Genomic DNA, 19,094 nt, shown 5'->3' on the forward strand with positions numbered 1-19,094 from the left:
ATTTGCAGGTAAGCCTTAGGTGGTGAACTTTGCCCCCCGCCTTTGCCTTGCCAAAGACGAGGTTATGACTCTTGTCATTTTCATCGTCGCCCTGAGTTACAACACGGAGACTTTCATTGCCATCTTCAGTTTTGTAATGATCCGGATCTTCCTCCCCAAAGGCTTGTAAATGGAAGTGTTAAATGCTGTACTCGCACTGAGCTCTGGTTTCACGAGGATGGACTTCCCGCATTTCCCATGTTGTCTCTCAGTGGTTAATCTCAGCCCAGGAATCTTGGCACACGATTGCTTGTTATGACACCACATAACATTTATAGTCAATGAACTTCCTACCAGGGACATCCTGTTTGGCACCAGTGTTTGCAGAGCTGTCAGCATCAGCCCTGAAAGCTGCAGCACTGTGGAGCTGCCCATGTGGGCCACGGGTTTGAATGAGCACATTTTCTTCTGATTCCCTTGATCTGTTTCCAGAAAGTGGACAGTGTGATGCATTTGCATTCCTCTGAGAGGAGCCAGATCATGGTTGATTTAATTGTTGACCCATGGAAGACAGGGATGTTTGGGAGGGGAATTAGGCAGAAGAGAAGATTTAAAAGTAACAAAACGAGGTGATGTTCGAAGTGAAGTGACAAGGTCACTTTCCACTTTGATGGGAGCCCCCGGGTAGTCCTCAAATGTTTTGATGGGGTTTTTCATGTTGGGAGTTGGTCCTGGGCCCTTTGCTTCAGTGTTAGGGCGCCAGTTTCTTCTCCAAATGAACTGAGCTTTAAGCTGGCTTTTGTTTGACTGTAGATTATGTGTAGAAGTATAATTGACCGAAATGTTGTGAACTGTCAATATATAGCAAAGTTGCTCTGTCGTGTAGCTAAGTCATATGAACGCTTGACAAATGTTACTTGTGGTGGCAAATCATCCAGGTATTGCTGGCACCGTGTCTGTACTTATTTCTAGCGTTGCTGCTTGGTTAGACCTGATTGTGTGCAAACCTCCCCAAGATCCCCTTTGGGTGATATTATTTACAGCTCTAAAAAAAAGGCCTGGGGGAGCTCAGACTTTTGGTTTCTCTAGTGATTTCCCAGGCTGTTGTTACTGTTATTTATGATCTCTGGTTTCTTTGAATTTCAGAATTTAAATACTTCTATTATTAATGAAGTACTTAGGCCAAAATGGAACTCAAAACCACTCAGAAAAAGGTGGTGGTGTTTCATTTTTAAAAATTTAAATATTTTATTTTATTTTATTTATATATATATATTTTTAAATTTTATTTATTTTTTTTGGCTGCGTTGAGTCTTCGTTGCTGCATGCGGGCTTTCTCTAGTTGCGGCGAGCTGGGGCTACTCTTCGTTGTGGTGCGCGGGCTTCTTATTGCGGTGGTTTCTCTTGTTGTGGAGCCCAGGCTCTAGGCGTGTGGGCTTAGTTGCTCTGTGGCATGTGGGACCTTCCCAGACCAGGGATCGAACCCATGTCCCCTACGTTGGCAGGCGGATTCTTAACCACTGAATCACCAGGGAAGTCCCAGTGGTGGTGTTTTAAAGGAAAGTTAGGGGCACCCAGCATTCAGGAATTCAGAAGAGTACATTCAAGTTGGCCTTCCTTGTGTGTACGGTTGTGGGAAGTGACCCGTGATATGTGGAAGCACTTAACTTGTGGGTCATGTAACATCAGAACACGCAGTTCCCAGGTCATCCTTTACAGATCACTGAGCACATACAGGTGTGATGACCAAAGAGTAAGGAGTAAACATGTGGATGAGTTGATGTGTCGTTCAGCGGTTCTGGGCACGCTTACCTTGTGATTCAGACTTCCATGGAAGCAGAAGTCTTTATTAACCAACTAGGATCTAAAGGCTTTCCCTCTAGTGAGATACTGTGGTCACAGACACCTGGCACTTTGCTATTAGCTAAACTAATGAACGTCTCCAAAACTGTACCTAAGGGAAGGAATACTGTCTCAGCCCTTCTAGGGGTCTTCAAATACTTCGTGAGATAATACATTCTTCATGTAGTGAAGAAATGTTCCTCCTTACAGGTTCCTTACATCAGACCACTTTAAGTGAACCGAGAGATTCTCTTTAAATTGAGAAATCTTCATACGAGCCCCGTAATGGAACACTCAACACCCAATTGATCTGTCACATGAATTTCTTTTTTGAATGTCAGTCTTTAAAGAATGCTTCATTTGACACTCGCCTGCATTAAGTTTAAAAATATACACATTTCTTTATATTGCTGGCCAGCAAATTAAATAAATACATTCGCATAGTTATTTGTTGTTTATGTAAGCAATGCTTGTACAAATACATTTAAAACTTTTTTTAATCATAGGGTTTTTAACATGGTTGGAAAAAATACATATTTTATGTCAAAACCTTGTTGTTGTTGTTTTTTTTGGCACTAAATATATTTTAGTGAGTAAAGGAATATTGCTTCTCGTAATATCAAGTAAGTGTATTTAAGATTTTTTTCCCCCAGAGGACAGGCTGCTAAAAAGTGCTGGAAGGAAGCCTTACAGCAAAAAGAAACCATGTTAAACTTAAGGCTCCTGAGAGAGTACAGAAGTGAGTTCGGAAAACGATAGGTGAAAAGGGACCATTATGTGGGAGTAATCAGTCATATTCTTTTCCTTCTGGCTTTTGCCCAGTTGTGATGAACAGAAGGGCAGTCTTTTGTTGAGCAGAGACAGAAAGGGACTGGGACTTGACTAGGTATCAAGAGAGTGCTCTAGGAATATTAAAAAAGGCAGTTTAATAATTTTTGGTCTCTGAGAAGGTGTCAGAGACACGTGTCTTTTATTAACCCTTCTAAAAAGAGGCTTCTTGAGTTAGAGCTGGGCTCACGCCCACTTGGCTAGCAACCGAGTTTCTTTCCTTCCTTGCCCCTGGGTGTGGTCATGAGACTAAGTCTTCGATGATGGGAAGTGAGTGGCAGTGCTGTGTGCACTTTCTGGATCAAGTCTTTAGAAAGGAGGTGTTTGTCCTCCTCTTCTGCTTTCCCATTGGTTGGAAAATTTTAGCACCTGGAACAGCATCTTGGACCATAAATGGAAGTCATATGGTGGAGGCTCTGATGCCCACCCATCCTGGATCGTTCACTCCGATTAGCAGCATGAGAGAAAAACTTCTGTCTTACTGAAACCACCGTATTTTGGGTCTGTCTGATACAGCAGTTTAGCCTGTCCTGACCTGCATATAATGGACAGTTCTAAAACCTGGAGAAAAAGGCTTCAAAGTTATTTTAGCATTACTTTGATATGCACTGGCACTAGAAGCTGAATGCCCCTCTTGACTGGGTTGGACAACTTTTAAAGTGAATTTGAAAGTGGTTGTCTGATAGGACATGGAAGGAAAATTAAGGATTACTTTGCAAGGGAAGAGATCGATAACGCTCTGATTTAGAGGTAGCAATATATCTAGATGCTTAAGTTTCTTTAAAAATTGTTCTAAGGAACTAGTAGGCTGTGTTTTACTCTTTAACTAGGAACTCAGCACATCTATGTGATTAGCTGTTACTCTCTCTGTAAATCTTGCTCTAAGACAAGACGTATTTTACTTTCTATGTATAGTAATGAGGAACGATAATGCTTATGTTTTCTTAACTTGAGAAGATATATATTTTATGATAGCTTACCTAAATTGTAGACATTAAAGGCAACTTGGAAGGAACTACAGTCTTAGACTTGCTTGCCTTCCCAATGTAGACATAAAGGTGTTTTTTAAAATCATTAGCTTTTATTAAATATCTTAGTTTTTTGGTCCGGGTAGCCAACATTTGGTAAGGTGACTGATACATAAAAAGAAATAGCTTCTCACTCTTCTGTCAGTAATTTATTGGGAATGGGGAAAAATATTATATTTGCAGGTGACAAAACCTGAAAGTCCTTGGAAGTAGTTTTTAGCAAGAAAAGCAGCAGATTTATTTGATAGAATCGGTGGTTCAATACAGTGGAAAAGATGGATTAGTGAACAGACTGTGCTGGCACAATTAACTCTTCATGTGGAATTAACGAAAATCTTAAAACTTGAAAAAATAACTTTCAGATGGATTAAAGACTTAAATTTTTTTAATTTTATTGATGTATTTTTAATAGATCTTTATTGGAGTATAATTGCTCCACAATACTCTGTTAGTTTCTGTTGTACACCAAAGTGAATCAGCCCTATGCATATTCATGTCCCGATATCCCCTCCCTCTTGAGCCTCCCTCCCACCCTCCCTATCCCACCCCTCTAGATCATCCAAAGCACCGAGCTGATCTCCCTGGGCTATGCTGCTGCTTCCCACTAGCTTTCTGTTTTACATTCGGTAGTGTATATATGTCGATGCTACTCTCACTTCGCCCAGCTTCCCCCTCCCACCCTTTGTCCTCAAGTCCATTCTGTATGTCTACGTCTTTATTCCTGCCCTGCAACTAGGTTCATCAGTACCATTTTTTTTTTTTTTAGATTCCATATATATGCGTTAGCATACAGTATTTGTTTTTCTCTTTCTGACTTACTTCAGTCTGTATGACAGACTCTAGGTCCATCCACCTCCCTACAAATAACTCAATTTCATTTTAAAGACTTAAATTTAAAAGAGAAAACAAGTAAATCTTAAAGAAAAGCTGAGAGACTCCATGTACAATTTCAGGGATTGGGGAAACCTTATCAAAGGCTATAAATTCATAGTCTGGTGAAGAAAAAAAGATAGATATACTGGACTACACACAAACATAAATAATTCAATGGCAGAAGATCCCTTAAGCAAAGTCAGTAGAGATGCCGTAGATTTGGAGAGATGACTGGGGTTGATGTCCATAATAGCCGAGTTCTTAAATATTTGACAAGCCATCCAGAAAAAACCGGGCAAGACATAGTCTCATGGGTAATTTACAAGAGAGCAAATCCAAATTGCCAACAAACCTGTGAAATAATGTTCAAAGTTTAGCAGTTAGAGAAATACTAACTGAAGTAACAATGATATGTCACTGTATTAGTTTCCTCTTGCTGCATGACATGTTACCACAAAACAGAAAGACAGTTCTAATTTGAGTCAGTTTCCACGTGTCAGGAGTCAGGCATGGCTTAGCTGGGTCCTCTGCTCAGGGTCTTGGAAGGATATAAACAACTGTGGCCATCTTTTCTTTTTCTTTTTTTTAAAAATAGGTGTTGGCAGCCATGATCCTTTCTGGAGTTCAGGGTCCTTTTCCAGGCTCACATGATGGTGGGCAGAATTTGATTCCTGCGGCTGTAGAACTGCCCTCCATGTCCTTGCTTTCAGCCGGGGTCACTCTCAGATCTTAGAGGAACCCACAGCTCCCTGCCACGTGGCCCCCTCACGACATGGCATCTTAGTCCTTTAAAATCAGCAGGCGAGTCTCTGGCTCCAGTCTGCTGATAATGGAACATAATCATCATAATTATAACACTGTTGGCATATTTTTTAAAATAGAAGCAAGTTGCAGGTCCTGCCCACACTCAAATGATGTGACTCATTGGGGGTCATTTTAGAATTTTTCTTACCACAATCACTTCGCATCCATTAAACTGGAAATGATTTTGATTTTTTAAATTTCTTTTGATTTTTATTTATTTGGCTGTGTCAGGTCTTAGTTGCAGCATGCAGGATCTTCATTGAGGCATGTGGGATCTTTTGTTGCAGCGTGTGGTCTCTTCGTTGCAGCACATGGGCTTCTCTCTAGCTGTGGCGCGCGGGCTCCAGAGCACATGGGCTCGGTAGTTTGCAGCACGCAGGCTCTCTGGTTGAGGTGCGTGAGCTCAGTAGTTGTGGCCCACGAGCTTAGTTGCCACGTGACATGTGGGATCTTAGTTCCCCGACCAGGGATCGAACCCGTGTCCCCTGCATTGGAAGGCGGATTCTTAACCACCGGACCACCAGGGAAGTCCCCTGGAAATGATTTTTTTAAAAAGCATTTATTGCTGGGCGTGGGCAAGAGATATGTGTAGGAAAGGGAACTTCTATCCATGACCATTAGAAAGGAGAGTTGTAGCCCTTAAATAAAGTATCTCTTAAAAACAGATAAACTTTTTGACCCAGTAAATCTAAAGCCTCCAGTATCCAGTGACATATGATATAACATTTATTGCAGCATTATTAGCAGTGACATAAAGCTGGAAGCAGAGTGAATGCCCATCAGTAGGGGGAGTGGTTGGATAGAGCATGCTACACCATGGAGTATTCTACTCCTTTACAAAATTAGCTAAGTACCAAGTGGCTTGGGGGGATTTCCTAGAGGTATTGTTGAGTGAGATAGGCTAGATGGAAAAAAAAAAATCTAATTCTCTGGGTGGGGGGGACAGTATCAACTCGCTTGTATACACATTTTTGTGTCTGGTTGTAAAGAAAAATATGAAGTGATATATACTAGATATTTTTAACATGGGGGAGGCAGTTGTTAAGGATGGAAACAGGGTGCCAAGCAAAAGGAGAAAAGGAAACTTCCTCTTCCCACAAGTCTGATATGTGTGGTCACATTTGCATATTTATGTAAAACTTTGTTTCTCTGTGTAAATAATATTTAAAAAATACGATGCTCTTAAAATTGACTAATACATGGGAATATTTCCGTTTCTTTGTATAGAACTTTCACAGTAGATAATGAATATTTACAGAGTGTTTCATTTAGCTTTTATATGTTTTCCGTTGTCAAAATGTAATTATCTTAAAGTCAATAACTGTCATTTAGCTGCCTTGAGTACAGAACAGTGTAGCGGGAAAAGATCAGGGACTGTGGGGGGGGGTCTGGAAATAAGGAATAGGTATTGTTTAGACATTTTTTTCTGTTTTTTTTAGCTCTACTAGGATTTAAGCAAATACATAGCTCTTAATAAAACTGTGACGTCTAGTTAAAAAGTTGTTTCTATGTCCAGAGTTAAATAACTTTTTATTTCAGCTTCTGTAATCCAAGTTATAATTTTGACGAATCTTCTGCAGTGGGGGTTTTACAGCACGTAATGGAACTAATTTTTAAATGCATTTTATTCTAGTGTGTTTTTCTGAAGAAGAGAAATATCAGCTGCGGAAATTTGTCAATAAATCTTACCTGCTGGACAAGAGAGCCTGTCGTCAAGTGTACTACAGTTTGATTGATATCCTTCTGGCATATTGCTATGAAACTCGTGTCACCGAAGGAGAGAAGAATGTAAGTGCATGTGTGTCTGTGCAGGTTGGCATAGACTGTTGTATGGAGTAAACTGCATTAATGTCATGAGTGAGACCAGTCGTGATGAGTTACTTAGTGACGCTCTGGGCGGAGGTGCACAGGTGTGTTGGTGATGGGTACCAATAATGTTTTTAGTTGGTCTTTTTTTTCTTCTCTCTTGGCTTTAGTCTCTGCCAAATAGCAGAGTATGGAAGTAAAGCTGAGGGTAGAGAAAAAGGATATCCTGAGCTCTCATCTCTTTTAGGAGATGAACTGACCAAATGAGAGGGCTGTTGCTACATGACACTTCACATTGGCAAGGGGTAAACTTTGCTATAACCATTTCTAGTCTTTCTCCGACCTGTCCGTTAACAGACGTAAGGTATAGTATTTTATAAAGAAAGGAAAGTGAAGCGTTTATCTGCAGGTGTTCCTCAATTTTTTTTTTTTTTTTTTTCGGTACGTGGGCCTCTCACTATTGTGGCCTCTCCCGTTGTGGAGCACAGGCTCCGGACACACAGGCTCAGCGGCCATGGCTCACGGGCCCAGCCGCTCCGCGGCATGTGGGATCTTCACGGACCGGGGTACAAACCCGCGTCCCCTGCATCGACAGGCGGGCTCTCAACTACTGCGCCACCAAGGAAGCCCTCAATTTAAATTGTGTGTGTACTTCTGAAAAATTGTATATAAATCAGATTTTAAAAACCTGGATTGTATCTTTTTGGTATTCGGTGAAATCCTATTGTAAAAGTAAATCCTTTTGTAAAGTATGTTGTTTCTTAAATGATCTTTTTTTAAAAATATAGACTATACTGTATCTCTTCTTAAACCACACTTGATTTTGTAAATGAAGAGCTAAACTTCTTTCTCACCTATGTCACTGGCATATATTTAAAACAAGGCTGGAAAACAAAACAAAACAAGACAAAAAAACTTTCTAGTTAATGTGTCCCTGCATCTGTGTATAGTAGTCTTTGCTCAAGGGATTATTTTTGAGCTGTGCATATGCTTCCCTGTTTTTCATTTATTTATTTTATTAAAAAATATTTTCAGTTGGAGTAAAAGTTGATTTACAGTGTTTCAGGTTTACAACATAGTGATTCAGTATTTTTATACATTTTATTCCATTTAAAGTTATAAAATATTGGCCATATTTCCCTGTGCTGTACACTATCTTTTTGTATTTATTTTATACATAGTAGTTTGTACCTGTTAATCTCCTACCCCATCATGCCCCTCCCCCTCCCTCTTTTTAAATTACACAAATAATTCATATCATTGTAAAGAAAAATACACATAGGAAGAAAATAATTAAGATTTCCTGTCATCTCAGCCATCGGAGGTAGCCACACTTACAAGGTGATGTTTCTCTCCTAGGCTTCTTTCGTTGTGTATGTGTATTTACATTGGGTTATAATGTATATACTATTATTTAACCTGCTTTTCTCACTCACCATCATAGCATGAGCATAGTGTTAGGATAAGGATTTGATATGGGCCAAACGTTTTGCTGCTGGGATTCTGAAAATTTCAAAGGTGACTTTTGAGATTTGGATTTGTCTCCAAAATGAATATTAATGAGCGTAACAAGGGCATACTATAACTGAAAATGGGTTTTGTTTCCGCTCATCTTTTTAGAATACCATAATCAGCGAAAATGTTTTCGTTGACAAAAAAGTGCTTCATATTGCTTGAGAAGATGAGTGAGAGTGTTTAGTTATGCTCGATATAACTTCGCATTTTTGATTTGATTCTTGGATTCACATATTTGAAATCATGAAGTCTTGCAACTTCAGAATCTTCTCTAGAATGCACTTATTCTCACAGGCATTCTCTGAAAGGCCAAATTCTTGAGCAGCTGTCTAAGTGCCAGAAAGAGCACTTCAACATTATCTTTGAGTCTTTTGGTAGATTATTTATAGCATATTTGGGAGGCAGGTAACCTAGTTGAGAAGGACAGAAAGTGAGCACGCATTGCTTTGCTTTAGTTTCAAAGTCCTTGCTTATGTGTTCTTGTGTTCTGGTACTCTTATCAGTGCAACAGCTTTCCTTTATAAATTTCCAAGGAAAGTAGACCGAAACTTGCCTTTGATCTCCTTGACATCAGTAAAGCCATTATTTTCCTGCAGTCATAGATGCTTCTTAGATTTTACATATGTCAATACTATTTATATACTAGTTGAATAAGTGGATATATTTGCTTTAGTTTTGAATGACTTTACCTCTAATGTGACACTATCCTTTTCTTCAAAACAAATAAAGGTTGAATCCGCGTGGAATATCAGAAAACTGAGTCCAACACTCTGCTGGTTTGAGGTATGATTGTCAGTTGCAGTTGTTTAGATTTTGTTTGTTCAGAGTTATTTTTTTGTTGTTATTAGCTCATTTGGGGTAATTCAAGCAATTCCTTAACTTTTTAAAAGTGATAGCTTTATTGTACAAAGTTTTTTTCCATCTTTTTAATAAAACTGATTTTATTTGTTACTTTTACTTTAATCATAGTACACTAATAAGGCCAGCTGTAGGGTATCTTGGAAGTTTGGAGAAGGAATGGGTATACTGTCCGTTGCAGGAAGATGTTAGGTTGAGTTTGAGGCATGTATGTAAGTCAGCATATATTGGGGCTCAGAGCTCAAAGATGGGCAGAAAACCTAGGTGATACTACTATTAAGTGTCACTTACCACCAGAAGCTGTGCTAATAAGGCTTTTGTGTATATTACTTCACCAATTCCTTTCTATTGAAGTGTGTGAGATAGAATTATTGGTATTTTACAGATGAGGAAACATAGATCATATAGCTTAAATAACTTATCCTGGGTCCTACAGTTAGTATGTTTAGATCTGATAACTCTTATAATAGAGTAATAATTGCTTTTATATCTGTTTTGTAGAAAATAGTTGTGTAGAGCTCACCAAATATAGCAAAGAATGTTATCTTTAAATTTACTAGTTTTGGGACTTCCCTGGTGGTCCAGTGGGTAACACTCCGCGCTCCCAATGCAGGGGGCCCGGGTTCAATCCCTGGTCGGGGAACTAGATCCTGCATGCATGCCACAACTAAGAGTTTGTATGCCGCAACTACGAAGTCTGCGTACCACAGCTAAGAGTCTGCATGCTGCAACTAAGACCCGGTGCAGCCTAAATAAATAAATAAATATTTTAAAAAATAAAATAAATTTACTAGTTTTGAACACACTGTTGTCCATCAAAGCAGAAGCTTTAAAACAGTGTTTATTTAAACAGTTGATCATTGCATCATCTACTAAGGCAACTAGTTTTGTTTCTGTTTTTTTTCCAGTTTGAATCCTAGACAGTGTACATTTTAAGTTGGAAAATCAAAGTTGTTTCATGGCATCACTTTATTCAAATAATAGATAACATGTAAACAGGAACTGAAGCACTTAACTTTAGCAAAGAATCTTGCTATTCGTGAATGTCCATGAACCAACAGCTTGACCAGTGTCCTCTGCTGGGAGCTTGATGGAGAGTCAGGATCCCATTCCAGACCCTCTGAGTCAGAATCTTTAGCAAGATCTCCAGGAGTTCCTATGCATGTTTAAGATGGAGAAGTGCTGTTCTCCAGACTTCCCTTGAGTTCTACATATTTCCATAATCAGCATATAATGGAGAAGCTGGCTTTCGTAATAATTGCATTGATTATTCCAATATTGAAAACAAAGTAGTTGGGGACTAGATAATTTCATAGTTTAGTTATAAAAGTCTGCATGAAGAGATCCACCTATTTATGATTTTATTTTGACATTTTTATTGTTTTTGAGATAACTTAGAATTGCCAGGCATGTAACTAGCTCTGTCAAACTTTTATAAATGTTTAGTTTTTTGCCAGAATATTTTAGAAATTCATCATTCCTTTTTAGATATAAAGTATCCTCTGTTGGGTACTCAGCATTCATAATCAGATCACTCATTTGTTAAGGATGAAAATACATGGAAGTGATGTATACTCCCTTACTTTTAATTTTATATTTTAATTTTTATATGTGGGTTACATTTTTAATGCATTTTTAATCAAAACTGAATTAAAAAACAATTTTGTAGAAAATTGCCTTTGTTTAGTGTTTTTGGTAAGTTTTGCATTGTTAATGGTATCATTACCATTAACCATTACCATTCAGGATAAAGCCTTTTTTCCAGAAATGAGTAGTTTTCTCTTTGAAAAGTGAAAGCAAATTACTGAAGTAAATACCATGTATTACTCATGCCTAAAGCAAAAAAACCCCAAAAAAACAAAAAATCAAAAGAGGGGGAAGGGGGAACTGAGAACACACTTCACTAAAGAGTTCTATATTTTTCATCTGCAATATCTCGAATGGTCCTAAAAGACAAAAACATGAAACATATATCATTTAGAAATGTCTTTTATGTGCATCTGTATTTTGTTAGTGCCATGTGTTTTACATTCATATTGGTAATTCTTAAAAGACTTTTTAAAACTTTCCTGCTACGTATGTGATTTCTAAGGAGCATTTGTGATACGTTGATAAAGTATGAGAAATTACAAAGACTGAGATAAAAATTTTATTGTAAGGTTTACAGAAAGAGTCTCACTTCATGGCTTTGTATTTGTCTTCCACTTGGCTTCATGTTGATCCAAACTTAGTTTTTAATTGAGAATAGTTTTACATTTCATTGTGTGTTTTTGTTTTGTGTAATATGGAAACGATTACTCATTTAAATGATACTTCACAGACTTGGACTAATGTTCATGAAATCCTGGTGTCTTTTGGAAGAAGAGTTTTGTGCTATCCACTTTACCGCCATTTCAAGCTGGTGATGCAAGCCTACAGAGACACTATAAAGATGTTGCAACTAGGTAAGATGTTATTATGCTTGCAAATTTGAGAGTGAAAAGTTAAACACTTTTAGTCTGTGAGGATATAATCATGATTTTTGCTTTTTTTTTTTTCCCATACAAAAAGAAGTAATGAAAATCATCCCATCCAACCCCTTTTCCTCCCAGGTATTGTATAAAGTAATAGTCCCTCCATATAGGTGTATAATCACACAGAGAAGTATGGTACTCTTTTCAGAGAGGAGTAGGGAGGGTAAATAGAGACAGTTTTCCAAACCATCTTGTGTTATAGTAGATTGTAACGTGCAGTATTTCTGTGTCATTCAGATGCCTATAATTTTCTAGGCATTATTCTAGGATTGTGAGTATAATAATAAATAAGTTCCCTGCTCCTATGAAGTTTATGGTTTTGCCAGGGTGACGGATGGTAAGTAAGTAAGCAATTCCAACATTGAGTGAAAAGTTCTCTGCTGGGGGAAGGAGAGTGATCATAGGAGGGGGCATGGAGCCTGGACTTAGGAGATCAGGAAAGGCTTTGCAAAGAAAGCACAGCTACTCCGAGGACTTTTGACTATTGCTCTATCAAACCCGAAAAGACAGATATTTGCTATTTTTAAGGATGTGGCAAATTCTAAGCTCTGAAACAAATTCCGAAGTGCCTATAACAGCATCATTGGATTAAGTATATAGTTTCCAAGGTAATGACTTTGAAGGGGCGACATCCATTTGCATGTCTTAATTCTGGCACATTTATTCAAAAGTCACTTGCTGTACTTTATGGTCGTTTCTTGTATTTTTCCTCCGAGAGTCTTATTTCTTTGTCCTTAGATAAAAATGCTTCTGGGGGTTTAGTTTTCAGACTTGAGGATAAGAAGGAGAAAGAAAGGAAGAAGTTCTTTCCTTTATATCTAGGTGACTTCATTGGCTTAACGGGAAGAATCACGCCTCTAATGTTTTGTCCCTCCTAGAGTTTTATCTCGGTTTTTCTTTGACTTCTGTGTAACCTATAGTCTTCTTGCTCTGGGGGGAAAAGTCATGTTTGAAGTAGATTCTTTCAAAGTAGATAATAATTGTAAAAGTGAATCATAGTTAAATGGAAGATACTTTTTTATTAATCCTGTTGGTTCAGACTGGCCGTATTTTATTTTAAAGGATTGTTGATTATAGGACAGCAGAGCTACTACCTTTGAGGACTCTGTCCTCTTTAACAGTGGGAAACAAACTGCTTTGTTTTTTTTGTTTTTTTTGTTTTTTGCATGTTCTTTCTTCTTGCCTTCTGTCCAGGATATTTTTTGAACTGCAAAAATTACCTTGAAAAATTAATCTACTGTAAATGACTGATTGTTGAACTTGAGTTACATCACAGTTAATTTCTTGTTTAAGTCATGCTAGATTATCTGCGCATTATTCATAGATTTAAACAGTGAGAATGCAGTTGGTGATTATCTTGTTATATCGTGGCTTCGAGATGGAAAACTGGCAAAACCCCCATGTGCATGTGCGTGCACACACACGCGTGCACACACACCCTCTTACTTGTTACTTTTCATTCTGGGAAATAATCTAGTTCTCTGCATTTTTATTTGAAAAGTAAGCAGTTCTGTGATTCATAACCAAAAATAAATTTGATTGCCTTGACTTACACTGTAGTCAATTACTCAGAGTTTTAGTAGGTTGAAATCATTATCTATCTGACAAAAAATAGGCTTATCAGCTGTGTTGTAATAGCAACAGAAAACCTGAGGTAGCGCGCTGAAAATGAATACCAACCCTCTATAAATCATGCACAGTGTGTTCTGTGGCTAATTTAGGTTGTGGCTCATTAGTGCTGAAACAGAGAGCTGGATTATCTAGAGTTCACACCATAAGCTAAGGGGATGGCAAGTTCTGGATGAGGATTGAAACCGTTGTTCATACAGGTGGGTGACACTGGGATGCCTTTAATGCCATGGAAGAGTCTCAGTTGTTTAGACACCTTATAATTTAAGTGCAGGTAGCTCTGGTTTGGCATTTAATGTTCTCCAGGAATGAATTCGTGCCTACTTATAATTCAAAAGAGTGATCACACTTTTATATAAAGGTCAGTATAGTGCTTCCATAGTTGAAAGTAATAAATAAGTCTTGCCCCAGAAGAAATACCAACCTCAAGTGAAACACGCTTCCAGAACCAATGAAGGAAGGCTGGTGTCAGAATCCACAGAAGATTGACTGAGAGCTAGGTTTTTAAACAGCCATGACTTTGCTTTACGTGACTTCACAGAGGCCTTTACAAAGATTCTTTACTGGGCCTTTGGCTATTTGCAATTTTCCATTCTCTCTGCTGTACCTTCCCCACCCCGGAAGACTGTACATTCATCTCTCACTGTTACCGTATGTCTCGCTCAAATTCCTGCAAGGCCAGAAAACCTACTTTGTCCCTGTGAGTGTTATTTTAGTGCTTAACATAGGGCCTTGCATGTGGAATTGCTCTCCCTGAATTGATATTCTTGGGGCACATGATCATCCCCATTTTTTCTATCTGTTCCTGTCTCTTTAGCAATTTTCACTTCCTCCTCCTTGTTCCATTCTTTGGGGAAGAGTGGGAAGAATCCTTCATGGAAGCATCACTTAGGTGCTGTTACTCACTGAAAAATCAATGAACAAAAGGAATCAAAAGAGAGCAGCTTTTCTAATATGTTTTAAGAAATTTTATTCTCTTTAGAAGTGACATACTTTAGTATTTGATTATACATTGTTTATACAACTTACCGTTAGTACTCCTGTCTACGTTTCATTCAGCTTTCTAAAGGGATTCTTTACTCTTCTTTTATACTCTTGTGCCGCTGTTGAACATATAATGTAACTGTTAGATCGAAAGGGCTAAACTTCAAGGGGTAAAAGGGGAAAAACTTAATTTTTTCTCTCCGTTCCCCCCTTTGAGCTCATTCTGTGGAGTCTTTCTTTGATTGTTTCTGGATGGAATATGTATCCTATAAATATCACATCACACACGTATATCCTATAATATATGATATTCTGTAACTTTTTCTATTGCTTTAGATTATAAGAGGAGTCTGATTTCAGTACTCAAAGTGTTTCCTTTGAACTTGATTAAAAAAATAAATCTTGCCTTCCCCAGCTCGGGCCTGCGTCAGGTTGGGAAGCCAGCAGTGGCGAGGGGCCCGTTGCCCTGCTGCAGAGCACTGCTTGCTTCCAGAGCTGCCCTCCACTTGGCCGCGGGCTGTTCCTTCATGCTTCTCCCTGGGGGCCTGTGATCAGGTTCGGGTCAGACACCAGGCTTTATATCCCCACAGCTTCCGGGCCAGGTAGGTTACGTTCTCCAGGGTTCCCCCACAAAACCCCCTTTCTCTTGGGGGTTTAAGGTGGTAGGAAAGTACCTTCTCCTCTCCCTCCTGAGCGGTGGTAGAAACCCCATAGCGCTCCAGCGACCTTATCCGAAGAGACTTTCTGGACCTCTTTACACTTAAATTCCCAGAGGTGAATATTGTTCTAAGGGGTCATAAATCAGTTTTTGGTTAGTGTCTCTACAAGCTTAGCCCAGAGGGTTTTAGCATGTCTTGTTACTATATGGGAACACTCGATATCTCTTTTGTCCCTTGTGAGCCTTATTGGAAGTGAGTCAGAGAGAGTCCTGCCTTAACGTGCTAGCACAGTAGGCATTCTAGCTGCAGCGCCCTGTTGACTCCTTTCTGTGTGCCAGCGCTAGGCTCAGTTCCTCATTTCATCCACACTGTCTTCCTGAGAAGTCGGGATTTCTGTCTCCATTTTGCAGATAGAAGACAAGCTCAAGGAAGTTCACTCTACTTGCCCAGGGTTACCCAGCTAGGAGTTGGCGGAGCCTGGACTGGACACCTGGTCTGTCTGACTCAAAGTCTGTGCCCTTTGAAGTGTTGAAATAGTCATAGTAAAGGAAATTATATGAAGCCAGGATTCACTTCACAATAATCCACAGTGGGTCGGGGGAAAGTGGGCAGGGTGTGGAGGAAACAAGGCTGGCCACGAGTTGGTACTTGCTGAAGCTGGGTGATGAGTACTTGGGGGTTCACCGTCCTGTGGTCTCTCTTTGTACATGTTGTGATCTTTGTTTATTTATTTAAGTCTGGACTCTTAACCCCTATTCACCATTTTGTAGAAAATATTATACTTTTTGTTCAGACAGTTGTATAAATTTTTTTGGCTAATGAAAACACACATTTGAAGGTATTATTATTATTATTTCTGGTTCTGTTTTGTTTTTAGGGCTAACCAGAAACCTGCCTTTCCATGAACATTCGGGGTCTGATGCCTAGTGGCTGCATGGCAGACCATAACCTAAGAAACAGGCTTCTGAAGATTAGTTATTGTTACCAAGTAAAAACTGGCATTACTTCATACAATTAATAACCCTTACATATTAGTCTCACTGGGCTCAATAATCAATTTTTCAGAAATGACTGCTTTACTAACCTCCTCTGTAGATAGTTGTAATAACACAATCAATGTGAAAGAAAAGAACCACAGCACAGGACTTGGGGGCTGATCTTTTCCTTTAAGGAAAATGATAGTTCAAGAAACTGAGCTATGGCCAGTATGTTGTGTGAGCTCTGAGTCCTCACGCAACCTGGAAGATGAGTTTGTTTTTAGTGTTTGAATTCTATTTAGTCAAAAGTCCAAGTGCTGCTTTTTAATTGAATTGTAAAGATTACTCTAACTTGAAAACTAGAAGATGAAATCACTAGGAGTTTTCGGTGTTGACATTCATCTGTATTTCATTTTTGTGGCTTCTCTATTAGGGACATTTTAAGGAACCATTAGACCTTTTAGTTTTTCCTCAAGTGCATTATGTAAAATGATTTTGAGGGTTATTCAACAAGTGTTGGTTGAGCACTTGCTACGTGAAGGTGCTGAGCTGGGTCTGAAGATCCAGGAGCGAGCAGGAAGGATGCGACTCACACTCAGAGAACTTAAAATTCTAATGGGGGCCCTGGAATAACACAGCTACCAGGTTTAAAAAAAAAAATTACATTCGTAATAAGTAGCTCAAAGCAGAAATACAGCGGGCGAAAACATAAAGCCAGGAAAATTGGCTGAGCTTTAAGTCACGTAAGACATTTAACCTCCTACAGAGGGGAGCTTCTGCCTTATTTGACTTCAGATTATCGGCTCCTCAATTTCCTGTTGCTCTGAAGTACTTGTACATTGGTTGATGCGTCCATCTATTTATTCATTCAGTAGGTATTTTGTTAGTACCTACTAAAAAGCTATTTATTACGTACAAAGCGCCCTGTACCTACGAAGAGCCGCAGAAAGCTGAATTAGATTCCTGTACTGTGTTTGGGAGCACCTGCGTGAGTAGGGGAGCTAAGATGTCTATCACAAATGTAAAATACAGGGTAGGCAGTGGTGAGCACCTTACACGAAATGCCAGCTAAGTAGTTCAAAACAGGGAGAGGTGACATTTCATTGGGGATCAGAGGAAGCTTCATTTGGGACATGAGATTTGAATTGGCACTTGAAGGGTGGGTAGTACTGGACATAGTACTAAATATTGTGAGTGCGGGGCATGAGGCAGTTCATAGAGGAGCATGATTTCATCAGCGAAACTTGGGAGTTATAGGCTCTCTGACCCTGAGATTTGCTCTGCAGCCTCTAAAACTAGTTGACAGTTCCTTTCCTACCTGAGTCAGCTGGTCTCCAGAATTGATTTCTCTGCTTCCCTAATATGATCACTTAATTCCCTGCTCCCCAGCCAGGAGATGATAATTCTTTCTGTTTTCTTCTTCATTCTAAATTGTGCTTGAACTTTTCATTTCCTAGTCAATTCCCCATCACAAAATGTCTCAAAGAATGGAACAACCGTAGTGCTTTCAGGAAATTTCAGTAGCGTGGAATTCAGATCAAATATTGAAGTACTTTTGGTACCTGCTTTTGCTGACTGCTTACTTGCATACCAGCTAACCTAAGAAAGGAGGGGCTTCTGAGCCCTGGTGCGTGGGAGCTGCAGCTGGAACGTGTGTGGGAAAGAGTAGGACTCTGCTGGGAGGTCCCCATGTGCCAGTCTTTGGCCTCACTCTCCTGGGTTTCTTCCACCAGGCAAAGCAGATTTCTTTTACTCACACCTCTTCATCAGAGCCTAAATCTGGGTTCCCAGTCTTAAATTGGCACCTTCTTGGTATCTATCTGTATTATTTACCCTCAGAGCATTTGTGGGTTCATACGTACACTTTTGTATGGAAGGATGCTGTGTATGTGCATAAACATTAAAGGGAGCAAAATCAAATTCCAATCAACTCCATAGACACTTGTTTCCTCTAAGGAGCCTGTTAATCATTAAATATTGTTAATCTCTGAAATTTTTTTAGATTGCTCACGTCGTAATCTCTGGGTTATTACATTTGTATAAAACATTCTTTGTTCCCTTAGAATACTCTCTAGGGGGCAGCATTTCCTGTATGGTTTACAAATGCCTTTTAATTGCCACAGATGATTAAGATCTTATGGTTATTCTGCTCCAAAAAAATCACTTAAAGTATCTTACGGGTGGGTGATGGCTCAAAATCTACTGCTGATCTCTTAAATATTTACATATATGTGTGTGCGTGTATAGATCTAGATATATAGATATAGATATATACACATATATATACGCATATATCCAATTTAAATCTACATTGTATTTCCTGTACTATTTATATAAGATTTTTTGTTAATTTCTGCAGTTTCTGAGCTGAGTGGTGTAAAAGAACCCCCAGGAGGTTAGTTACATGGTTTGACATTATGGCTTTTAAAAAAACTTCTCTGGTTAGTGCCTCTTTTAATAAATCTAAAGTCAGTTTAGAGATTTTTTTTATTGATCTATTTTTTTTAAGGAAGTAACTGTAAGTTTACGTTCTTTAAGTAAGCGGATAAAGGCAGGAAAATGTATATATTTAAGACAAATTTGGGAGAACAAAGAGAAAATATTTTATTTACCCTAATGAGTGAAAGTCCTGTTGCATGGTGATACTGAGACCTAGATGAAGTAAGTTGAATAATACTTTATATGTTAAATGGAAATCATGGAAGAATCCTATTTTTGCAAGTTAGGGTTTCTTTCAATAGGAATTAATACTGAAAAGTAACAAGCAAGCAGATATTTATTCAACAGACAGATCAAATC

General features: G+C 38.8%; 1 protein-coding gene across 2 annotated transcripts in view; it reads left to right on the forward strand.

The window, feature by feature from the left end:
- SHQ1 (SHQ1, H/ACA ribonucleoprotein assembly factor) overlaps positions 1 to 19,094 on the forward strand; it is a 92,099-nt gene that overhangs the window by 26,754 nt on the left and 46,251 nt on the right. For both annotated transcript variants that reach the window (XM_004268022.3, XM_049715564.1), the window contains exons 7-9: positions 6,988 to 7,142; positions 9,405 to 9,458; positions 11,854 to 11,977. In XM_004268022.3, the coding sequence (XP_004268070.2) occupies positions 6,988 to 7,142; positions 9,405 to 9,458; positions 11,854 to 11,977 (333 nt within the window). The remainder of the gene's footprint in view (positions 1 to 6,987; positions 7,143 to 9,404; positions 9,459 to 11,853; positions 11,978 to 19,094) is intronic.

Source organism: Orcinus orca, chromosome 10 (genome assembly GCF_937001465.1).
Source record: "Orcinus orca chromosome 10, mOrcOrc1.1, whole genome shotgun sequence".
NCBI lineage: Eukaryota > Metazoa > Chordata > Mammalia > Artiodactyla > Delphinidae > Orcinus > Orcinus orca.